General features: G+C 48.5%; 1 protein-coding gene across 1 annotated transcript in view; it reads right to left on the reverse strand.

The window, feature by feature from the left end:
• Positions 1-20,050, reverse strand: part of PCCA (propionyl-CoA carboxylase subunit alpha) — a 2,575,253-nt gene that overhangs the window by 2,288,812 nt on the left and 266,391 nt on the right. Inside the window, exon 4 of the mRNA XM_086934374.1 lies at positions 11,278-11,346. Within this exon, the coding sequence (XP_086790500.1) occupies positions 11,278-11,346 (69 nt within the window). The remainder of the gene's footprint in view (positions 1-11,277; positions 11,347-20,050) is intronic.

Here is a 20,050-nt window from a genome sequence, read left to right on the forward strand (position 1 = left end):
GGATGCAGGAGGCCATCAGACCCAGCAGCCATAGCGCCGTCCTGACCGAAACTCAGGATAAAGGCTGAAAGATCGGAATCAGAGCCTGAATATCCTGAACCCGCTGCTCAGGAAGATAAACCCGAAACTGTGCAGAGTTCAGAACCGCTCCGATGAATAGGAGCTTCTGGGAGGGACTCGGATGTGACTTCGGCACGTTGATGGAGAACCCCAGCGAATACAGGAGGTCGGTCGTAGTCTGGAGGTGGGAAACGACTGTTTGGGGCAAGCCAGCCTTCAACAACCAGTCATCGAGATAGGGGAAGACTGGAACCCCTAATCTGCGCAGATGAGCTGCGACCACCGCCATCACTTTTGTGAACACCCGACCAGCAATGATGAGTGCTAAAGGGGAGCATGGTAAACTGAAAGTGCTCGTGGCCTACCGTAAACCGCAGGTATCACCCGTGGGCAGGCAGGACGGGAATGTGGAAATACGCGTCCTGCAAGTCCAACGCTACCATCCAGTCACCTGGGTCTAGGGCAGCCAAAACCTGAGCGAACGTCAGCATCTTGAACTTGTCCTTCCGGAGGAAGACATTGACGCACCTGAGGTCCAATATAAGGCATAGGCCCCCTTTGCCCTTCTTGGGAACCAGAAAGTAGTGGGAGTAACAACCCCGTCCTGTAACGCGCTCGATGGCCCCCTTGAACCAAGAGGGCCTAACCTCCTCCTGCATAAGTTGCAAGTGATCACCCAACATGCGGTGGTACTGCGGTGGCATGGCTGGAGGGACCGTCTCGAAGGGGAGGGAGTAGCCCCTTCGGACGATTTGCAGAACCCACCTGTCCGAAGTGATGGTACACCAGTGGAGCAGTTGATGGCGAACTTTGCCTCCCACTGGAATGGAATGGGCCTGAAAGCTTGCATTAGGAACGCTTTGAGGCAGATGCTGCGGGAGCGGATGTGGACTTACCGGCTCTCAGTCCCCCTGCTCCGCCACGGCGGAATGCAGGTCTGCTAGCGCGTTGACGCTGGTTCTGCAGCCAGTGGCTGGACAAACGTGCTGGGGTGCCATTTCCGGGGCCATGAAAGGAGCGAAAGGCAGAAGGTTGCTGGTGCTGGGCCGACGGGCCCAAGGACTTCGCCGTAGCCCTGGAGTCATTGAAGCGCTCCAGCGCGCTATCTGCCTTGTCGCAAAAGAGGGGACAGGCATCAAAAGGCATGTCCATGAGAGTGCTCTGGACATCCCCTGAGAAGTTTGTGGACCTCAGCCAGTCGTGACGACATAGGGCCACCTCGTTGCAATCGCTCTGCCCAGCGAGTCTGTGGTGTCAAGTCCACATCGAATGGAATACCGTGCTGCATCCCGCCCCTCAGCAAGAGTCTGGGTGAGCCGTGTCTTGGCCTCCTCCGGACAATGGAGCAGCACGTCCGCCACCATATCCCACAGAGAGTGGGTGTAACGGTCCAAATGGCATGCGGTATTAATGGACCGCAACCCCAGATTGAGGGAGGAAAAAAGCTTCTTGCCAAACTGTTCCATCCTTTTGGATTCCCAGTCCGGTGGTGCGGTCGCGAAGGAGGTTTGGGACGTGGAAGCCTGGATAACCAGACTCTCAGGGGTGGGGTCGGTTGACAGAAAGCAGGGGTTGCCTGGAGCTGGGCGGTGGCGCCGGCCACGTTCCGATCCACAGGAGGGACTGTGGTGGGCTTGGACCAAATGCCCATCAGAAGGTCAGTGAGGGCCTCAATAAACTGCAGCAGAGGCTCCGAAGAGCTTACTGGCGGTTGAAGCACCTCAGTGAGGAGGTTAGTCCTCAAGGCCGCTGCATGGAGCTCAAGGCCCAAGGCTGTGGCCGCCTTGCGCAGCACTACATTATAAGTAACTCCCTCTTGCGTAGCCACGGAAGGAGGAGAGATGAAACCAGTGTCAGGCGAAGTGTCTAGACCACTAGCCTCCCCTAGCTCATCTGCCCAGTCCTGAATTAACTGGCACTGCTGTGCCAGAGGGTCCTCAGACCCTTCCCAGTCCTCCCCTTCATCCGTGTCCTAATAAAGAGGCATCAATGACGAGGCCAGGTCATAGGTGAAGGAGTCACCCATCGACGCCGGAGACGGCGCCGCTCCGACGCTGGATCCAGACCGGGGCTGAAGTCAGGGACGGCGTTGTCCAGGGACGGCGCCTGGAGCGGCACCGTGGGGGTCAGCGTTAGCGTAGGAGTCGCAATGTCAACTGGCGTTGACCCGGATCCAGGCCTGGATCCCACGGGGGCCTGTGGTGTCGGGACCAATGTCGTCTACGGCGCCGGGGCTGAAGCCGCCGGCGGGAAGCGAGTCCTGATGGCCAAAAGGAAGTCTCGAATCTCGCCCGGCGTCACATTGAGACCGAGGGTGTGGGACCGGATGAGACTCCTGCGGCTCCGCCAGAGCCGCGGGGGTGGTGCCACCCGAACCCTCGGCCGAGTCGTGCGACCGGCGAGGGTAGTCAGAAGGGCGATGTTGCCTCCTAGACTTCTTTTTGCCATGCCTCGACTTACCCGAGTGAGGACTGTGGCTCCGCGACCGGTCCCTCGACTTCCTCCTCAACCGGGACCTTGAGCGGTGTGGAGCAGACTGCCGGATCTCGAGGAGCTTGCGGGACCGCTCCCTTCAAGCTTTCCACATCAAGTCACGGCAGTCAGGGCACGACTTGTCATCGTGGTCGGCCCCCAAACAGTAAAGACACCAGCGGTGGGGGGCGGTAACCGACATCAGTCGGTGACAGGCGTCACAAGGCTCGAAACCGGGCATCCATACTGGCAGCAGGAGTTGAAGTCGACTCGAAAAAGAGCAACAAAATTGCCCAAAAAGTTAGTCAAAAAATGACTAAGGGTACGCTCTTCCCGGATCTGCGCTTGCAGGCGCGAAAAAAAGAAGAACTGACGTCAGCTCGAGAGGGCGGCGTCTAAGTATTCCAGCGACGTCATCCCGGCGATCACGACGGAAGAGGAGCCGCAGACGACACCTACCGACACGCAGGGGTACTGCGGACGAAAATTTTCTGGATCCAGTCTGATGCCTGGGGATATTCTAAGGTAAGGAATCTTACACTAACGTGTTTCTTTCGGATAAACAGGTCAACTGTGGTACTTTTGATCACTGGCATTCATGGCTTCTATGTTATGGGAAGGTCTGGAGAAATAACACAGTCTTATTCGGGAGAATGAGGTGTTCCTTGGGCAACTATGGCTTACCATGCTGTAATACTAGGAGGTCCTTTTCTAAGTCAGTGATACTCTAATAGCCTGTTTTTGGTGTGGCAAGCCCTCTACTGTGGCAAAACCGGATGTGTTTTCCTCTCCTGAGTCACAATCCCTTCTCTGGTTCGGCCTTCTGCTGTGCATGCCACTCTCTCCACTGCACTGCCTACTGGGGTACAGGAGGTGAAGGAGAGGTGAGGATGCAGAGGAAGAGTTGAAAAAGTGAAAACGGGGAAAAGGAAAGTTGTCTGACTAGTAACTGGTTAAGGGAATGTTAGACTCACATTGAGAACGAGAGAGGGACACTTTCAGGCAGCAAGAGATAGAGGAAAACAACAGGGGAGAGCGCAACAGAGTGAGAAACGGCAAGACAGAGAATGAGAGTCAGACATAGTAAGAGACATTTAAACTGAAATAAGTTCTACCCTGGGTTGAAAGAGTGGGAGTGGGAGCCACAAAGAGATGGATAGAGTTAGAGTTAGAGCAAGGCAGAAAAGTCGGAGTGAGAGCAAGACAGAGACAGAGAGTAAGTATGAGTCAGACAGACAAAAGGAGTGAGTGTGCGTGAGAGAAAGGTTTGAAGTGGGAATGCACCAGATAAAGAGACACAGGTAGACATCTAGAGAAGCTGGTAGTATCACACAGAGCAATACGGTGAATAAGGGAGAGAAGGAAAAGCAGTGAAAGTAGGAGTGTGTGTGTGTGAGAGAGAGAGAGAGAGAGAGAGAGAGAGAGAGAGAGAGAGAGAGAGAGAGAGAGAGAGAGAGAGAGAGAGAGAGAGAGAGAGAGAGAGAGACACACACACTAGGAGAATGGGTGTTAAATAAAATGCAGAAATTGAATAGCAATTACTGGGAGATATACATATGTTGCTGTGAATGTTAATACCAACTTTACCTGTTGCTCAGCATGATGGTGCTCATTGAGACCTTTTCCAGGCTCTAAACTGGACATGCATGTAGCTAGCCAGATATCTGTCTGGCCTACAGGATGCAGGCTGGATATGTTGTGGGCATGAGGATGCTAGCTAGACATGTTGCCTCGCAAGTTGAAGCTGAACTCACATGTTGACAGGCAAGTATAGGCTGCCACTGCTCATTACTGGGAATGTAGATTCTTGTATTACCATTCGCTAGGTAGGGAATAAGAGTACATGTCCCAGTCACTGAACATATCTCACTTCCCACACATACTGATGGGCATATGGAGTTGTTTATAAAAGCTGCTAGCCATGCAGAGACAAGCTATACATGCTGCTAAAATGTGGAGGCAGGCCACATCGAAGGTTGGGTATCTTTAGGTAGTCCAAACTAGTTGACTATGATTTGAGAGCCGTTGCTAGGAAGGTGTAAATATCTGCTTTACTGAGCAAATGTGGGAAGTGCCCAAATCACTTCTACAAAGGTAAAGTTAAGACTTCAGCCTTGACGAGTTTAACAGGCTCAGCTACTGTTTAAACGACTAACCACCATCTAAAAGACTAACGCGCACACACACACGAATGAATCACTGCTATGCTGTGGCCGAACACCATGCATAGTATTTCTAACCCATCCTTTTCGCTACTTATGCGATTCCATAATTGCTTTGGTTACAGTTGCTACAAGGGCTGTCCTCCAATCTTAACCCACTCATACCTTACCAAGCTATCTTATCCCTGAAATCTTTACTTTACCCCGGCCACAGTTTACTGTGCATATCGACTATCATGTTCATACACTCTTTTGTAAAGTGTTCTAATATACCGATACAAAAAACTATTCAAGTATGCAAAAAACTCAGTTGCCGTTTCAGACATGCTAGTATGTAGTCCTAACACATGCCTTCTGCAGACTGTGTGTGCTGGTGTCTATCCTAGGGTCATGTGCAGTGCTTCCACGTGCCTTCTGAAGGCTGTGTGTGTGCTGGTTTCTGTCCTAGAGTCGTGTGCAGTCCTTCCACGTGCCTTCTGAAGACTGTGTGTGCTGGTTTCGGTCCTGGTTGCGTGAAGTCCTTCCACATACCTTCTGAAGGTTGTGTTTGCTGGTTTCTGTCCTAGAGTCGTGTGCAGTCCTTCCACACGCCTTCTGAAGACTGTGTTCTGGTTTCTGTCCTGGTTGTGTGCAGTCCTTTCACATGCCTTCTGAAGGTTGTGTGTGCTGGTTTCTGTCCTAGAGTCGTGTGCAGTCCTTCCACGTGCCTTGTGAAGGCTGTGTGTGCTGGCTTCTGTCCTAGAGTTGTGTCCAGTCCTTCCATAAGCCTTTTGAAGGCTGTATGTGCTGGTTTCTTTCCTGTTTGCAGTCCTTCCACATGCCTTCTGAAGGTTGTGTGCTGGTTTCTGTCATGGAGCCGTGTGCAGTCCTTCTACACGCCTTCTGAAGGCTGTGTGTGCTGGTTTCTGTCCTAGGGCCATGCGCAGTCCTTCCACACGCCTTCTGAAGTCTGTTTGTGTGCTGGTTTCTGTCCTAGAGTCGTGTGCAGTCCTTCCACGTGCCTTCTGAAACTGTGTGTGTGCTGGTTTCCGTCCTAGAGTAGAGTGCAGTCCTTCCACAAGCCTTCTGAAGGCTGCGTGTGCTGGTGTCTGTCCTAGAGTCATGCGCAGTTCTTCAACGTGCCTTCTGACATCTGTGTGTGCTGGATTCTGTCCTAGGGTTATGTGCAGTCCTTCCACACGCCTTCTGAAGGCTGTGTGTGTGCTGGTTTCTGTCCTAGAGTTGTGTCCAGTCCTTCCATAAGCCTTTTGAAGGCAGTGTGTGTGCTGGTTTCTTTCCTGTTTGCAGTCCTTCCACATGCATTCTGAAGGTTGTGTGCTGGTTTCTGTCCTAGAGTCGTGTGCAGTCCTTCTACACACCTTCTGAAGGCTGTGTGCTGGTTTTTGTCCTGGTCCTGGGCAGTCCTTCCACGTGCCTTCTGAAGGCTGTGTGTGCTGGTTTCTGTCCTATAGTAGTGTGCAGTCCTTTCACACGCCTTCTGAAGGCTGTATGTGCTGGTGTCTGTCCTAGGGTGCAGTGCTTTCACATGCCTTCTGAAGGCTGTGTGTGCTGGTTTCTGTCCTGGTCGTGTGCAGTGCTTCCACACGCCTTCTGAAGGCTGTGTGTGCTGGTTCAGGTCCTGGTTGTGTGCAGTCCTTCCACATGCCTTCTGAAGACTGTGTGTGCTGGTTTCAGTCCTAGAGTCGCGTGCAGTGCTTCCGCGTGCCTTCTGAAGGCTGTGTGTGCTGGTTTCTGTCCTGGTCGTGTGCAGTCCATCCACGTGCCTTCGGAAGAATGTGTTTGGTGGTTTCTGTCCTGGTTGTGTGCAGTCCTTCCACATGCCTTCTGAAGGCGATGTGTGCTGGGTCTGCCCTAGAATTGTGTGCAGTCATTCCACACGCCTTCTGCAGGCTGTGTGGGCTTGTTTCTGTCCTAGAGTCGTGTGCAGTGCTTCCACACACCTTCTGAAGGCTGTGTGTGCTGATTTCTGTCCTAGAATCGTGTGCAGTCCTCCCACGTGCCTTCTGAAGGCTGTGTGTGCTGGTTTCTGTCCTAGAGCTGTGTGCAGTCCTTCCATATGCCTTCTGAAGACTGTGTGCTGGTTTCTGTCCTAAAGTCGCGTGCAGTGCTTCCACATGCCTTCTGAAGACTGTATGTGATGGTTCCTGTCCAGGTCGTGTGCAGTCCTTCCACGTGCCTTCTGAAGACTGTGGGTGCTGGTTTCTGTCCTGGTCGTGTGCAGTCCTTCCACGTGCCTTATGAAGACTCTGTGTGCTGCTTCCTGTCCAGGTCGTGTGCAGTCCTTCCACGTGCCTTCTGAAGACTGTGGGTGCTGGTTTCTGTCCTGGTCATGTGCAGTACTCCCACGTCCCTTCTGAAGGCTGTGTGTGCTGGGTCTGTCCTAGAGTCGTGTGCAGGCCTTCCACGTGCCTTCTGAAGACTGTGTGTGCTGGTTTCTGTCCTAGAGTCGTCTGCAGTCCTTACATACGCCTACTGAAGGCTGTGTGTGCTGGTTTCTGACCTAGAGTAGTGTGCAGTCCTTCCACACACCTTTTGAAGGCTGTGTGTGCTGGATTCTGTCCTAGGGTGATGTGCAGTTCTTCCACACGCCTTCTGAAGGCTGTGTGTGTGCTGGATTCTGTCCTAGGGTGGTGTGCAGTTCTTCCACACGCCTTCTGAAGGCTGTGTGTGTGCTGGTTTCTGTCCTAGAGTCGTGGGCAGTCCTTCCATGTGCCTTCTGAAGGCTGCGTGTGCTGGTTTCTGTCCTAGAGTCATGCGCAGTTCTTCAACGTGCCTTCTGAAGGCTGTGTGTGCTGGATTCTATCCCAGGGTTATGTGCAGTCCTTCCACACGCCTTCTGAAGGCTGGGTGTGTGCTGGTTTTTGTCCTAGAGTCGTGGGCAGTCCTTCCACATGCCTTCTGAAGGCTGTGTGTGCTGGATTCTGTCCTAGGGTTATGTGCAGTCCTTCCACACGCCTTCTGAAGGCTGTGTGTGTGCTGGTTTCTGTCCTAGAGTCGTGTGCAGTCCTTCCATGTGCCTTCTGTAACTGCGAGTGTGCTGGTTTCTGTCCTAGAATAGTGTGCAGTCCTTCCACATGCCTTCTGAAGACTGTGTGTGCTGGGTCTGGCCTAGAGTCGTGTGCAGTCCTTCCACGTGCCTTTTGAAGGCTGTGTCTGCTGGGTCTGTCCTGGAGTCGCATGCAGTCATTCCACACTCCTTCTGAAGGCTGTGTGTGCTGGTTTCTAGCCTAGTGTGTGTGGTTTCTGTCCTAGAGTCGCATGCAGTCAATTCCACCCTCCTTCTGAAGGCTGTGTGTGCTGGTTTCTATCCTAGAGTCGCGTGCAGTGCTTCCACGTGGCTTCTGAAGGCTGTGAGTGCTGGTTTCTGTTCTAAAGTCGCGTGCAGTGCTTCCACGTGCCTTCTGAAGACTGTGAGTGCTGGTTTCTGTCTGGTCGTGTGCAGTCCTTCCACGTGTCTTCTGAAGGCTGTGTGTGCTGGGTCTGTCCTAAAGTCGTGTGCAGTCCTTCCACACGCCTTCTGGAGGCCGTGTGTGCTGGTTTCTGTCCTAGAGTCGTCTGCAGTCCTTTTGCACGCCTTCTGAAGGCTGTGTGTGCTGGTTTCTGTCCTAGAGTAGTGTTCATTCCTTCCACACACCTTTTGAAGGCTGTGTGTGCTGGATTCTGTCCTAGGGTCATGTGCAGTTCTTCCACACGCCTTCTGAAGGCTGTGTGTGTGTGCTGGTTTCTGCCCTAGAGTAGTGTGCAGTCCTCCACACGCCTTCTGAAGGCTGTGTGTGCTGGTTTCTGTTCTAGAGTCGTGGGCAGTCCTTCCACATGCCTTCTGAAGGCTGCGTGTGCTGGTGTCTGTCCTAGAGTCATGCGCAGTTCTTCAACGTGCCTTCTGAAGGCTGTGTGTGCTGGTTTCTGTCCTAGAGTTGTGTGCAGTCCTTCCACGTGCCTTCTGAAACTGTGTGTGTGCTGGTTTCCGTCCTAGAGTAGTGTGCAGTCCTTCCACATGCCTTCTGAAGGCTGTGTGTGCTGGTTTCTGTCCTAGAGTCGTGTGCAGTCCTTCCACACTCCTTCTGAAGGCTGCGTGTGCTGGTTTCTGTCCTAGAGTCACATGCAGTCATTCCACACTACTTCTGAAGGCTGTGTGTGCTGGTTTCTATCCTAGAATCACGTGCAGTGCTTCCACGTGCCTTCTGAAGGCTGTGTGTGCTGGTTTCTGTCCTAGAGTTGTGTGCAGTCATTCCACACGCCTTCTGAAGGCTGTGTGTTCTGGGTCTGTCCTAGAGTCGTGTGCAGTCCTTCCACATGCCTTCTGAAGGCTGTGTGTGCTGGTTTCTGTCCTAGAGTCGTGTGCAGTCCTTCACGTGCCTTCTGAAGGCTGTGTGTGCTGGTTTCTGTCCTAGAGTTAAGTGCAGTCCTTTCCTTGTGCCTTCTGAAGGCTGTGTGTGCCGGTTTCTGTCCTAGAGTCGCATGCAGTCATTCCACACTACTTCTGAAGGCTGTGTGTGGTGGTTTCTGTCCTAGAGTCATGCGCAGTTCTTCCACGTGCCTTCCGAAGGCTGTGTGTGCTGGTTTCTGTCCTAGAGTCGTGTGTAGTCCTTCCACACGCCTTCTAAAAGCTGTGTGGGCTGGTTTCTGTCCTAGAGTGATGTGCAGTGCTTCCACACGTCTTCTGAAGGCTGTGTGTGCTGTTTTCTGTCATAGCGATGTGTGCAGTCCTTTCACACGCCTTCTGAAGGCTGTGTGAACTCGGTCTGTCCTAGAGTCGTGTGCAGTTCTTCCACGTGCCTTCTGAAGGCTGTGTGAACTGGGTCTGTCCTAGAGTCGTGTGCAGTTCTTCCACGTGCCTTCTGAAGGCTGTGTGAACTGGGTCTGTCCTAGAGTCGTGTGCAGTTCTTCCACGTGCCTTCTGAAGGCTGTGTGAACTGGGTCTGTCCTAGAGTCGTGTGCAGTTCTTCCACGTGCCTTCTGAAGGCTGTGTGTGCTGGGTCTGTTCTAGAGTTGTGTGCAGTCCTTCCACGTGCCTCCCGAAGGCTGCGTGTTCTGGTTTCTGTCCTAGACTCATCGGCTCATTCAGAAAGAACGCCTGATTTTGTGTGGACTTCATACATTCCAGTCCCATGTGTTCATTTATTGTGACTAACCACAATAAGTGTGCTTCTGTTGGAAAGTATCTGACATAACCTCCGGCGCACAATATATAATTACACTGTAAAGTGAGGTACAGTCTATAAAGTTGTAATTAGCCGTTAGAGGAAAAAAGCTACCATTTGTGACTGACGCTAGTAATGAGAGTATACATGTCCCTCGCAAAAAATATGTGCTGGTGCTATATTTGTGGCTATGCACAGAAGGCGCTGGAGAAAAAAACGTGTCGCAAAGACAACTGACAGAATATTTTAACTTTTCCCACATGCACCGACTGCTCTTAGCAAGCTGGTGGGAAGCAAGTGACTGCATTTGAGGGTTTTAGACTCGACGTTCAGCTCAAGTGCGCTCAGTTACTTTTAATCAGCAAAGGAACCACTGAGCAAACGGGGAAACTCAAACATCAACATTGGACACACAAAGCTGGCAATCACTGCTGAGGCTTCCTAATGAAAATGTATTGTTTCAGGCCTACCCCATTCAAGCCTTTTGAAAAGAGCGCCCGGGGTGGACTGAAGGTGAGGGCTATAACTAATGCAAATTTTAAGTCCTACTCACAAATACTCTCTTCCCCTTGATCTCCCCAAAGGACTTCGGTAAAGCGCAGCCAAGAGAAACCATTACAGGAGGACGAAAAAGCATTATGTTAAGAAGCAGGGCTATTTGTTTTGCATGTGCATCTGAAAGGGTATTCTGAATATGCAAAATGGGACAACATAAAGGAGGACATTTATGATGTGCTAATTTAAAGGAGGGATAGGTTGGAAGAAAAAAAAATACCCCCCCAGCCAGGTAGTCGATACACTATGAAAGCGTTTTGACCGTGTTCTAAAACTGCAAACAGAGGTTATTTATAAAGGACCACACAAAATGTTCTAGTTCATATCGGCGATAGGAATTCCAAGACTTTAAGAACATGCGTTTGTCATGTTGTCAAGTTGGATGAAATCGAGAACTCCCATTAGAACTCTAACTATACAACAGAAAATATTTATTCGAGAAGCTGAAATTATCTTTTCATTAAGTCTACAAACCACAAATAGGTAAACTAGAATTCTATGGTAAGTGGACGCCGCAATTATAACCCTTCGATTAAGATCATAACAAACCACCCTTAAATCAAATATGTAATATTGTAGGCAGAGTAAAACTAGAATTCGTACGAACTGGAAGACACAGGTCGAACAGTCTACTCAATGAAATAGACTGTTTGTGTGTGTGGTTTTTTTTAATCCATCGTCTCAATTTTCAAACAGATGTTCATTTATTATTTTGAAGTAGCATTCAAATAGCTGTCCCTAAAAGATGCACAGGAAGTGCCTATAAAGTGCACAAACACCCTAAAATCCTGCAATATGTGGAAAGCTGCACTAACATTTTCTTTGACTCAGAAAAATAATTAAGCATCCACCCAATAGCAGTACATGTAATAAGTGGTCCTACTTACAGCAGCCGAATCAACGTCACTGTGCACGGCAACTGTCTTAATACCCATCTTCTTACAAGTTTTCATAACCTGTCCGAATCGAAAAAGAAAGAAAATTAAATAGGATGCAGTTATAGACCATCTCGGACTTCACAGAAAATGTTCCGCACATGCAATCATTTGAAAACAACATTAACAAGTGTTACCCAAAAGAAAAGTGAGGTGTTTGAGAAGAATACTGAATAAACGGACTGCTCCTTGCACATTAGCATTTTCGAATGTAATAACACTTCTCGATGCAGGCACAGTGTTGAAAAGGAACCAAAGTAAGCAATGTGTTACTTAGATATAACTGTGGATCTGAGCCTGTTCTACAATGACATCCAGAGCACGAAAGAGGGAGCAATGAAGTCCTACATCTGAAATTTACTTGATACGAACAAATGAAGTATTCTCCAATAGGACAAGAGGCCCGAAATAGATACGTAATATATTGGATTGCTTGCTCTCAGAATTGGTTGGTGTCACACTCCGAAAATGATTAATGTGTAACCCTGTGAAGCGGTGGTAACAACATCACGGTAGTCAGAGGCTTATGTATTTCTGAAACAAAATCTTTCCGGCTGTTTCCGTGAAACCAGTGAGGACTGAACGCAAGGAAAACAGAAAAATTGGTGCAGGAACAAACATCGTCATTCTAAATCCCCGGGCAAATAGAGTAGTTCTGACTGAACAATAGTAAAATAAATAAACTGCTGTTGATATTGAAAAATTAAACTACTAATTAGACCATACAATCTAGAATGTTATTGTTAGACCTGACATCATTGGCTTGAGTCTCTCCTCCATTTTTTCTGTTTGCCTCTACTGTTTTACGATGTTTTGCTGGTATATGCTTTGGGCGCCGTGTCACTGCTGATCAGTGCCATAGCGCAACTGCTCCCTATGTTAAAATGATGTATCTATTGTATCCATGTTTGGCTTATTTGGTTTACTGTCAGTCCCTAGTCTAGTGCACCAGGAGTGCCGGGGCTTGTAAATACAAATGCCGCTCGTGGGCTTGCAGCACGTGTTGTGCCACCCACAGGAGCGGCCAGAGCCGGTCCTAGGCCTTCTGAGGCCCCGGGCGAAAGGGAAGATGTGAGGCCCCTCTAATTGCATATTGCGTCGCAAGAAGTGACATCACAGAAAGTGACTACGCAGGACTTTTGATCTTAGTTATTTGGCATCAATGAAGCAAACTAATGTGGATATCAGTAACATGGACAAAAAGTAGAGGGAATGGAAAACAGGTGAGCAAATATCCATGAGTGTAACACTTGCCGGCTCCTTGAATGATTAGTTGGACATGCCCCCAAATTCCCGCCAAGATCACTCCGCTTGGCTGCGGCACACAATCTGGTAGTCCCTGAATTTAAAAAGTCTTATTGGGGTGTAAGAAACTTTGTAGGCAGAACATCACGACTCTGGAACTCCCTTCCACTTTCACCTGAACGGATAACAAATCTGTTAGCATTCAGAAAAGCCTTAACACTTGGATTTTCAATCAGTAGCTTCCTTTCTTCACTGCTTACCAATTTAGATGGTTACCTGTTTGCTCCGAGTCCAGCGCCTAGACACCTCAGGGTATTAGTACGCTCTATAAGTCTCACTTTCATATTATTTCATTTCATTTAGTCTGTTTAGTGAATCATCATTTCAAGGGCTGGCCTCACATTTGTCTAAATGACGGGGATCACACACTTTCAAGGACACAATCTTCCCTGTTCACAGAAGAGTGACAGAACTGAAGTGGATGTACACACTTCAGCAACTTGGCTCATTTAGTAATGTGCATTTGTACATTTATTTATTTTTTCTACCTGTCGAGAAACCTCTTCCATTCTCTGCATCTTAAATGCAATAATTTATGATGATTCCTTGAGTCACAACGTGGATTTTTGAACTGGTATTGCCTGTTTAGCGCTCTGAAGCGCCACATATTTGTGTAAATCCCATGTGACTTGGACCCAGTATCCCTTATCTCTGAATGTCGTCTAGACCGTAATTTGGCTGCCTTTTTTTTATCAGCCTACTCGCACATTTTTTTTTGAACGATTGCGGACATTTTGAATATTTTGCCTTTCTTTTACCCCTTTTCTTGTGTGGTCAGACACTTAATCTTCTGAGATTTTCAAGGTGTCCAAGTCCGCGCGGGGGCACTTGAGGTAAAACAGACTCCCAGAGGGTCTCCTGACGCTAGGCCTCTGCAGGCAGGCCATTGTATTGAAGAGTCTCTCATCACATGGGCCTTCTCCGAAGCCACCATGCCTGGCGGGACTGAGAGCGGCCAGGCTTTAGCAGCCTAGCTGATTTCAAAGCCTTGCCCGGTGTGGAGGCCTAGACTGCTTTAAACTTGACAGACGGCCATCCAGAGAGGTATTTTTGGCTGCTTGATGCCCTGAGAGCGAAAGATCACTTGGCCTGACAGAATTCTTTGTGGGTTTTCAGAAATGCTCTTTCATAGAATGTGAGGATATGTGGTGTAATAGCCTGAAATGCCGCCTTTGAAACTGGGGAACCAGGTTCGAGTCCCAGCGTCCGCTCAACATCCTGTGATTCTAGGCAGATCACTTAATCTCCCCTTGCCTTAAAATAAGCCTTAGTCAGCTGCAATCTTTCCAATTTCTTTTTTGAGCTTACCAAACGTCGCTTGTTATTGACTCGACGCAGGTCAAAATTAGAGTGTGGTATTTCCAGCATACACTTCGACTCTTGCACAAATTCTGAATCGGGAGCAAATGAAAGTTCACACTTGATTCAGAATTATTCACTTTACTATTGCCACAACCCATGTTGTTTTACCACAAAAAAGCAGTAGGTAAAACGTTTGTGAAATGTTTCTAGTACACAGCATACATTTCAGGTTTTGAGACACAGAATGAATAAAAGTTAATGCAACGAGCACCTTCCCCTCCCCCCACCTCCCATTTGGAGGTGCAAAACTCAGAAAAAGTGCACAAGCAAAACGCTGCACCTGACATTATCACAAACTGCAGATATGCTATTACCACACCTGTATTTGAAAATAGGAGCCCGTGTGGAATCCAAATTATGCTTCACATTTGTAAGCATTTGTTGATTTCGACCCACAAAAAGGAGTGCAATATACGTGCTAGAAACCGAAGTCCTAATGAGGCAGTGACTGCTACAACACGCTAGTCTTGCTGGCTGCTATCTGTAGCCAGATTTACTTAGATTCCACGCAACGTGGCATCCGAATTTGCTGGGACGGGCTGTGCAAATGACAAAACACAACCTATAGCCAAATACACTCAAATTGGCTAGCTGTTCTTTTAATCGTGTGTGCATTAGGTGTTTTATTTATTATTATTGTTCTGAATATTATTCTGCAATGTTTTACAATATTGGTATTGAAATCGTATTTCAATACATTGGTGATGAAATCGTATTTGAATACGGTGCGTGCGCAGACAGTGACGGACTAGTTCCCTTCATCCCTGCCTCTTACTGCCTGCAGCCCTGCGGGGCCCCCTGAGGGCGAGGCCCTGGGCAGCTGCCCATACCGCCCATGGCTAGGACCGGCCCTGGGAGCGGCCTTGTAAAAGAATGTCTACGGGTCGGTCATTGCGAGACCCACGTGCAGTCCTGTACTGTCACGCCGGCTGCGCAGGTATCCCTACTTGCCAGCCCCTCCAACCTTCCCTTAACTTCATGTTAGTCACCCCTATGGTAGGCCCATGGGCAGGGTGCATTGTAAGTGTAAGGTAGGACACGCCTGACCAAGTTGGCATGTCCTGATAGTGAAGTGCCGCCATCTTCGTGCTTCACTATTGCGAGGTAGCCTTCTCTCCGTTGGATAGAATGGGCCGCCGGGATTGTTAACGCTATAATCCTAGCTGGCTCGGGGAGCATGGTGCAATGTCGAGTTTGGTATCCCTGAACTCGGGGTTTAATTACGCATCCGTTGGTGTGGATGGTTTTTGGACTCTGGGTTCGAAAATAGCACTTTTAGAAAGTGTCTATTTTCTTGCCTAACCATATCTGGTTTCTGCTGGTCTTGCGTGTGTATGACAGGAGCTGGGTGGCTCCACAGGTCTGGATGAGTCAGTGTGGGATGAGTGGGACATTTACGTTGAGAGTAGGGGGAGAGTAGTTGTTGATAGCCTGCCTTGCCTGATACAATGCTGGCTCCACCTCCCGCTAAGCGACTGATGGCTCTGTGCCTGCCATGGACGATCCTAGCCCCACCTCCTGCCAGGAGGGCGATAGCTCTGCTCCTGCCAGTATCAATGCTGGCTCCACCTCCTGCGGGGCGTCTGAGGACTCAGCCCGGCTCAATGAATAGGCCAGGTGCTACTGCCTAGCTCCACCCACCACAGACCCAGGATGTTGGGAAATCCCCGGCATAGACAAAGGGATCAAAGACGAAAAGGGGTATAAGAGAAGGACCCCTGAACTAGGAAATCAGATCACTTCTGACAAGGAACCCTGTAACCAAGGACAAGAAGCCTGCTGATCTAAAGGACTGCCTACCCCTTCTGCCAGTGTGCTGTTGTTGGGGGAATCCTGCAGTGCTTCTTTATTTTTGCCAAGGAACCAGGAGAGAGGAACTGTGTGTGTACTCTCACGCTTGCTAAGAAAATCTCCAAGGACTGGAAGAGTGCCAGTCTCCTGCTGAAGTCACAGGGCTAAAGGACTTCATCTGCTAAAAGTGCTATTTGCTGGAAGTGTGAATCCAGCACCTCTGAAAGGACCAGCAAACACGACGATCGGACGCTGGGCCCGACCGACGCCAGCAGCAACGCCAGTGAGTGGGAGTACGGCTCTAACTCCAGAGGACCTCGTGTCTGCCCCGCTGCTGATCGCATCAACCGTGTGCCCTTCGACGCCGTGAGCGCTGCTCACTCTGTGCAACTGCATCATCGACAACGCCTGCTGAGGCCAGATCGACACCGAAGACGCAACGCCGGATTGCTCGACGCCGCTGATCATCGTGTGCTTCATTTTCCTAAGGTACTGTGTTGTTGGGGGTCCGTGTGACTCCAGGCCCGACGTAGCGCTCCTCGCGGTCGACGCCGAACCTGTGGATTATCTTTGCCCCGGCGTTGTGTAGCTCCCGTGTGAGTTACCCTGTTGCTAAGAACTGTGTTTCCAAGAAGAAGATTTGCTTGATACTAAAAGACTTTTTCGTGCTACAGAAGAAACTACCTTTGAACTATCCTTTTTCCTTCCCGAACGTATTTATTCCGATTGTGTACAGTTTTGCCGTTATTTTGGTCTTGTGCTAAGCCTTATATAAAAATACTTATGTTTATAATACTACTGTGTCGTGTCCATTTGTAGCGTATTCACTTTATTACTGTATGTGGTCATAATTGCTTAACACACAGCCTCTGAGATAAGCCTGTTCTGCTCTGCCAAGCTACCGAGGGGGTGAGCAGGGGTTATCGAAGGGTGTGATCCCCTTGCCCTGACTAGAAAAGGAGTGTCCCTATTTGTAAGAAGTGCATACCTCTGCCAACTAGAGACAGCCGGTTCTAACAGTTATACTGAATACAGCCAGTCACTGGTACCACAGAATGCAGTCATAGAGGTGGAACGTGTACCCTTGTTAAGGCGGGGGGATATGCTGAGATTCTATTGATGTTTCATGAAATGGTATTTTGAATATCCTACCTAATATACACAGATTTTTGCTAACTAATGTTAAGCTAAAAGCCAAGATTTGACAAGGACATAGAAGAGAGGGTTATGCTTAGAACAAGTGTCATTCAGCTACAGGTAACATCCATTTTAATAAACTACATTTCCCAGAAACACTGAAAGAAATGCGCCAGAGCTACAGCAACAAACCATGTCACCAATGATATCCGTTTTTGGCATTTAACTTCTGCACACTTTGGCACCTGCCTAATCCTTCTTCTTTATCTGTGATGGAGCTACACGTTAACCAGCACCTGCCTAAGGCATGGATACACTAAGATTTTTCTTTTTGCAACCATCCCCAATTTGAATGAAAAAATGTGCAACTTCACAAACTGGCGAAGTTTTACAGTTTTCCCAAATCTTTGCTTAAATTACAACTTGTGCGACAATTAATGTCGCAAAAGGTAAATTTGCCGAGAAAAAGCCAACTTTCTCCATTGGCTCCCCATGGAGCTAATGGAGAAATCATTGGTTCTGGCCCATCGTGCTCTCCATGGGGGGGGACTCTATCTGCAGAGAAAGTTTTCTTTTTATGTTCCTTCGCGAGTCCGTTGATCCATGTCCCTTCGCTTTGACCAGGTCCCTCACTTCAAGTATCAGAGGTTAGGGGGCAGCTCCTTTCTGTGAAGGCCGTTGCGGCCTGGAATGCCCTTCCTCTTGCCTTGCGGTCTATTCAGGATCCAGCTGTTTTTAAAAGGAAATTGAAGACACACTTCTTTGCCCGATAGTCTCTCTCCATACCCCTTTAGGCTTCGCCCCGGGACACTCATGAGCTACAATTGGGAGCCAGTTGAGGGCTCAGAGTGATGGGGAAATGCGATCATAACAATGTGTGCCTGTTAAAAGTCTTGTGGCTGTATTTATTATCACTTTCATTGGGGCTAGGCTAGCTTTAGGTAGACCTATGAGTGTGGCATTCCAATTTGTAAGGCTTGAGAGCACTAGAGATTGATCGCTATTTTGAGGTCGCCTAGTGTTATGAAGGGTTTTAGTTTTCTTAGAAGGTGTAGATGTAGATTAGTGCTTCTGGTTGCCTCTCGTATGTCAGCTCGCATGTTTAGATTTGAGCCAAATGTGATGTATAGTGATTTTTTGACTCTGCAGATTGTTGGGTTGCAGTTCAGTGCTTTGAGGTTATGAGACCTTAGTTGAGGTTGTTGGGATCTAAGGAGTGGGGAGAAGAGAATAAATTTGTTTTTCAGCAGATTTAGTTTGATGGTTGTGTGCCAGCCAGTCATGTGTTTTCCTCAGGGTGCCATTTCTTCTCTGGATAGCCTCTTGAGAGAAGGGCTTGATGTAGAGTTGAGTATCATCCTCACACATGTAGTACGCAATTTTTGATAGTTTAAGCATTTCAGCGAGTGGTTGCACGTAGATTGAAAAGTGTTGGCGGAATTGCAGATCCTTGTGGAACGCTCCTATTGATGTCTGGTACATCAGATAGGGTGTTGCCAATTTTGACTCTTTGTTGTCGGTTCTGCAAGGAGGTGAACCAGTTAAGGATGGCTCCAGATAGGCCCAAACTGAATAAAGTTTCTCTCGAGCGTTTGTGGCTGACCATTTCGAACGCCGCTGATAAATCAATAAGTATTTGGTCTACTGATGTTTGTATATCATCTAGGATGTTTAGAATGCTGACCTTAGTATTGTGTCGAGGCCTTAAACCAATTGGTGTTTGTCTAGTAGGTTGATGTGTTCACAAAGCTACTCGTGGGCGCATTATTCTATCAATTTAGCCAGGAAAGTCGGGAGGAGTTAGTCTTTCTGGTCAGTGGGAGTTTTTGTTTTTTTTGTTAGGGAGAAACTCTGCCCATCTTCAGCTATTCTGGGAGAGATCCTTGTTGGAGAGATAAGTTCACAATTTTTGTCCATGGGGGACTGACAGATTAGTGGATCTCGGAGTAGGGGGGAGGGAATGGGACCATCACAGTGTGTGGGGGGTTTCAGTAACTGAATAGTTTTCTGGATTCCCCCTTCAGATATCTGAAACTGTTCCAGAAGGCTCAGTTTTTCCTTGGGACAGTTAAGATGAGTTGGTCAGTATTTGCGGTGTGCTGTGCAAGTGGGATAGATTAATTCCCTAGGTCAGGCACTAGCTTGGCTGGAAATAGAGTTTCTTATAGTTAAAATGTTTTCTTTAAAGAAAGTTGAGAAGGCGTTGCAGTTGTCCGTCGAGCTGTTTGCAATTGTGGGTTCTGCAAGTTTTCCTGATTGTTGTTCTATTATGTCAAAGTGTTTTCTGGGCTTATTCTTCGCTCAGTCTAGTTGTAATTCGATTACTGTTGTTTTGGCTTTTAAGATTGCCTTTTTGCAAGAGTTTTTGTGCATTCTCAATTGTTCCAGATGGGTACTGTTGGGGTACTCCCTCTATAGTAGTTCCAGCTGTCTTAGTGGTCTTCTTTAATTGTTTATGTTTTGGTGGAACCAAGATGCTAAAGGTTTTTCTTTTGCCATTTTAGATGTAATAGAGAAACCTTCTCAACTTTGTTGGTAATTCTGCGGTTGCAGAGATGTGTCAGTTCTTTTTTCATTTTATTTTTTTTAACATTTATTTTTTTTGTCCTCATTGCTACCATGGTTTCAAATGCCAAACCAAAATTTGCATACAACAAGCTGTCTGTTTGTGAAAAACTGGCAGGGATAAGGAGCCACAGAGTGGGGGCCAAGCATCCCTCAGCTATTGCAAACTCAGTCAAGAAGGCATAAAACAAACCGGTTACCTAAGCAATGGCAACTCTGGTAGAAGTGACAGCCACATAGGGCCGGGCTAAGACCGGGCAACGGCTGTATACATAGTGCAGGAGCAAAAAGGGCACCATAGTAGAGTAATCATCGGACCCGGGGAACAGAAAAAAAAAACCCGTACACTTTATTACACCCATGATAACAGATACCAAAAAGCCCTTTTGCTCTGGTTACCAGACCTGGCCAGGTCCATGCGAGCTGTCTGCAAGACGGAAGCCTGCCATTCACTAAAAAAGGGGGGTGAAGGTCCCTTCCACTTCCTGCAGATCTCCCTTCTTGCCAACAGCACCGCATAGAACACCAAACTTTTAGCTGCACTTTGATGTCCATCCAAAATCCC

This window comes from Lissotriton vulgaris, chromosome 8, assembly GCF_964263255.1.
Source record: "Lissotriton vulgaris chromosome 8, aLisVul1.2, whole genome shotgun sequence".
NCBI classification, from domain to species: Eukaryota; Metazoa; Chordata; class Amphibia; order Caudata; family Salamandridae; genus Lissotriton; species Lissotriton vulgaris.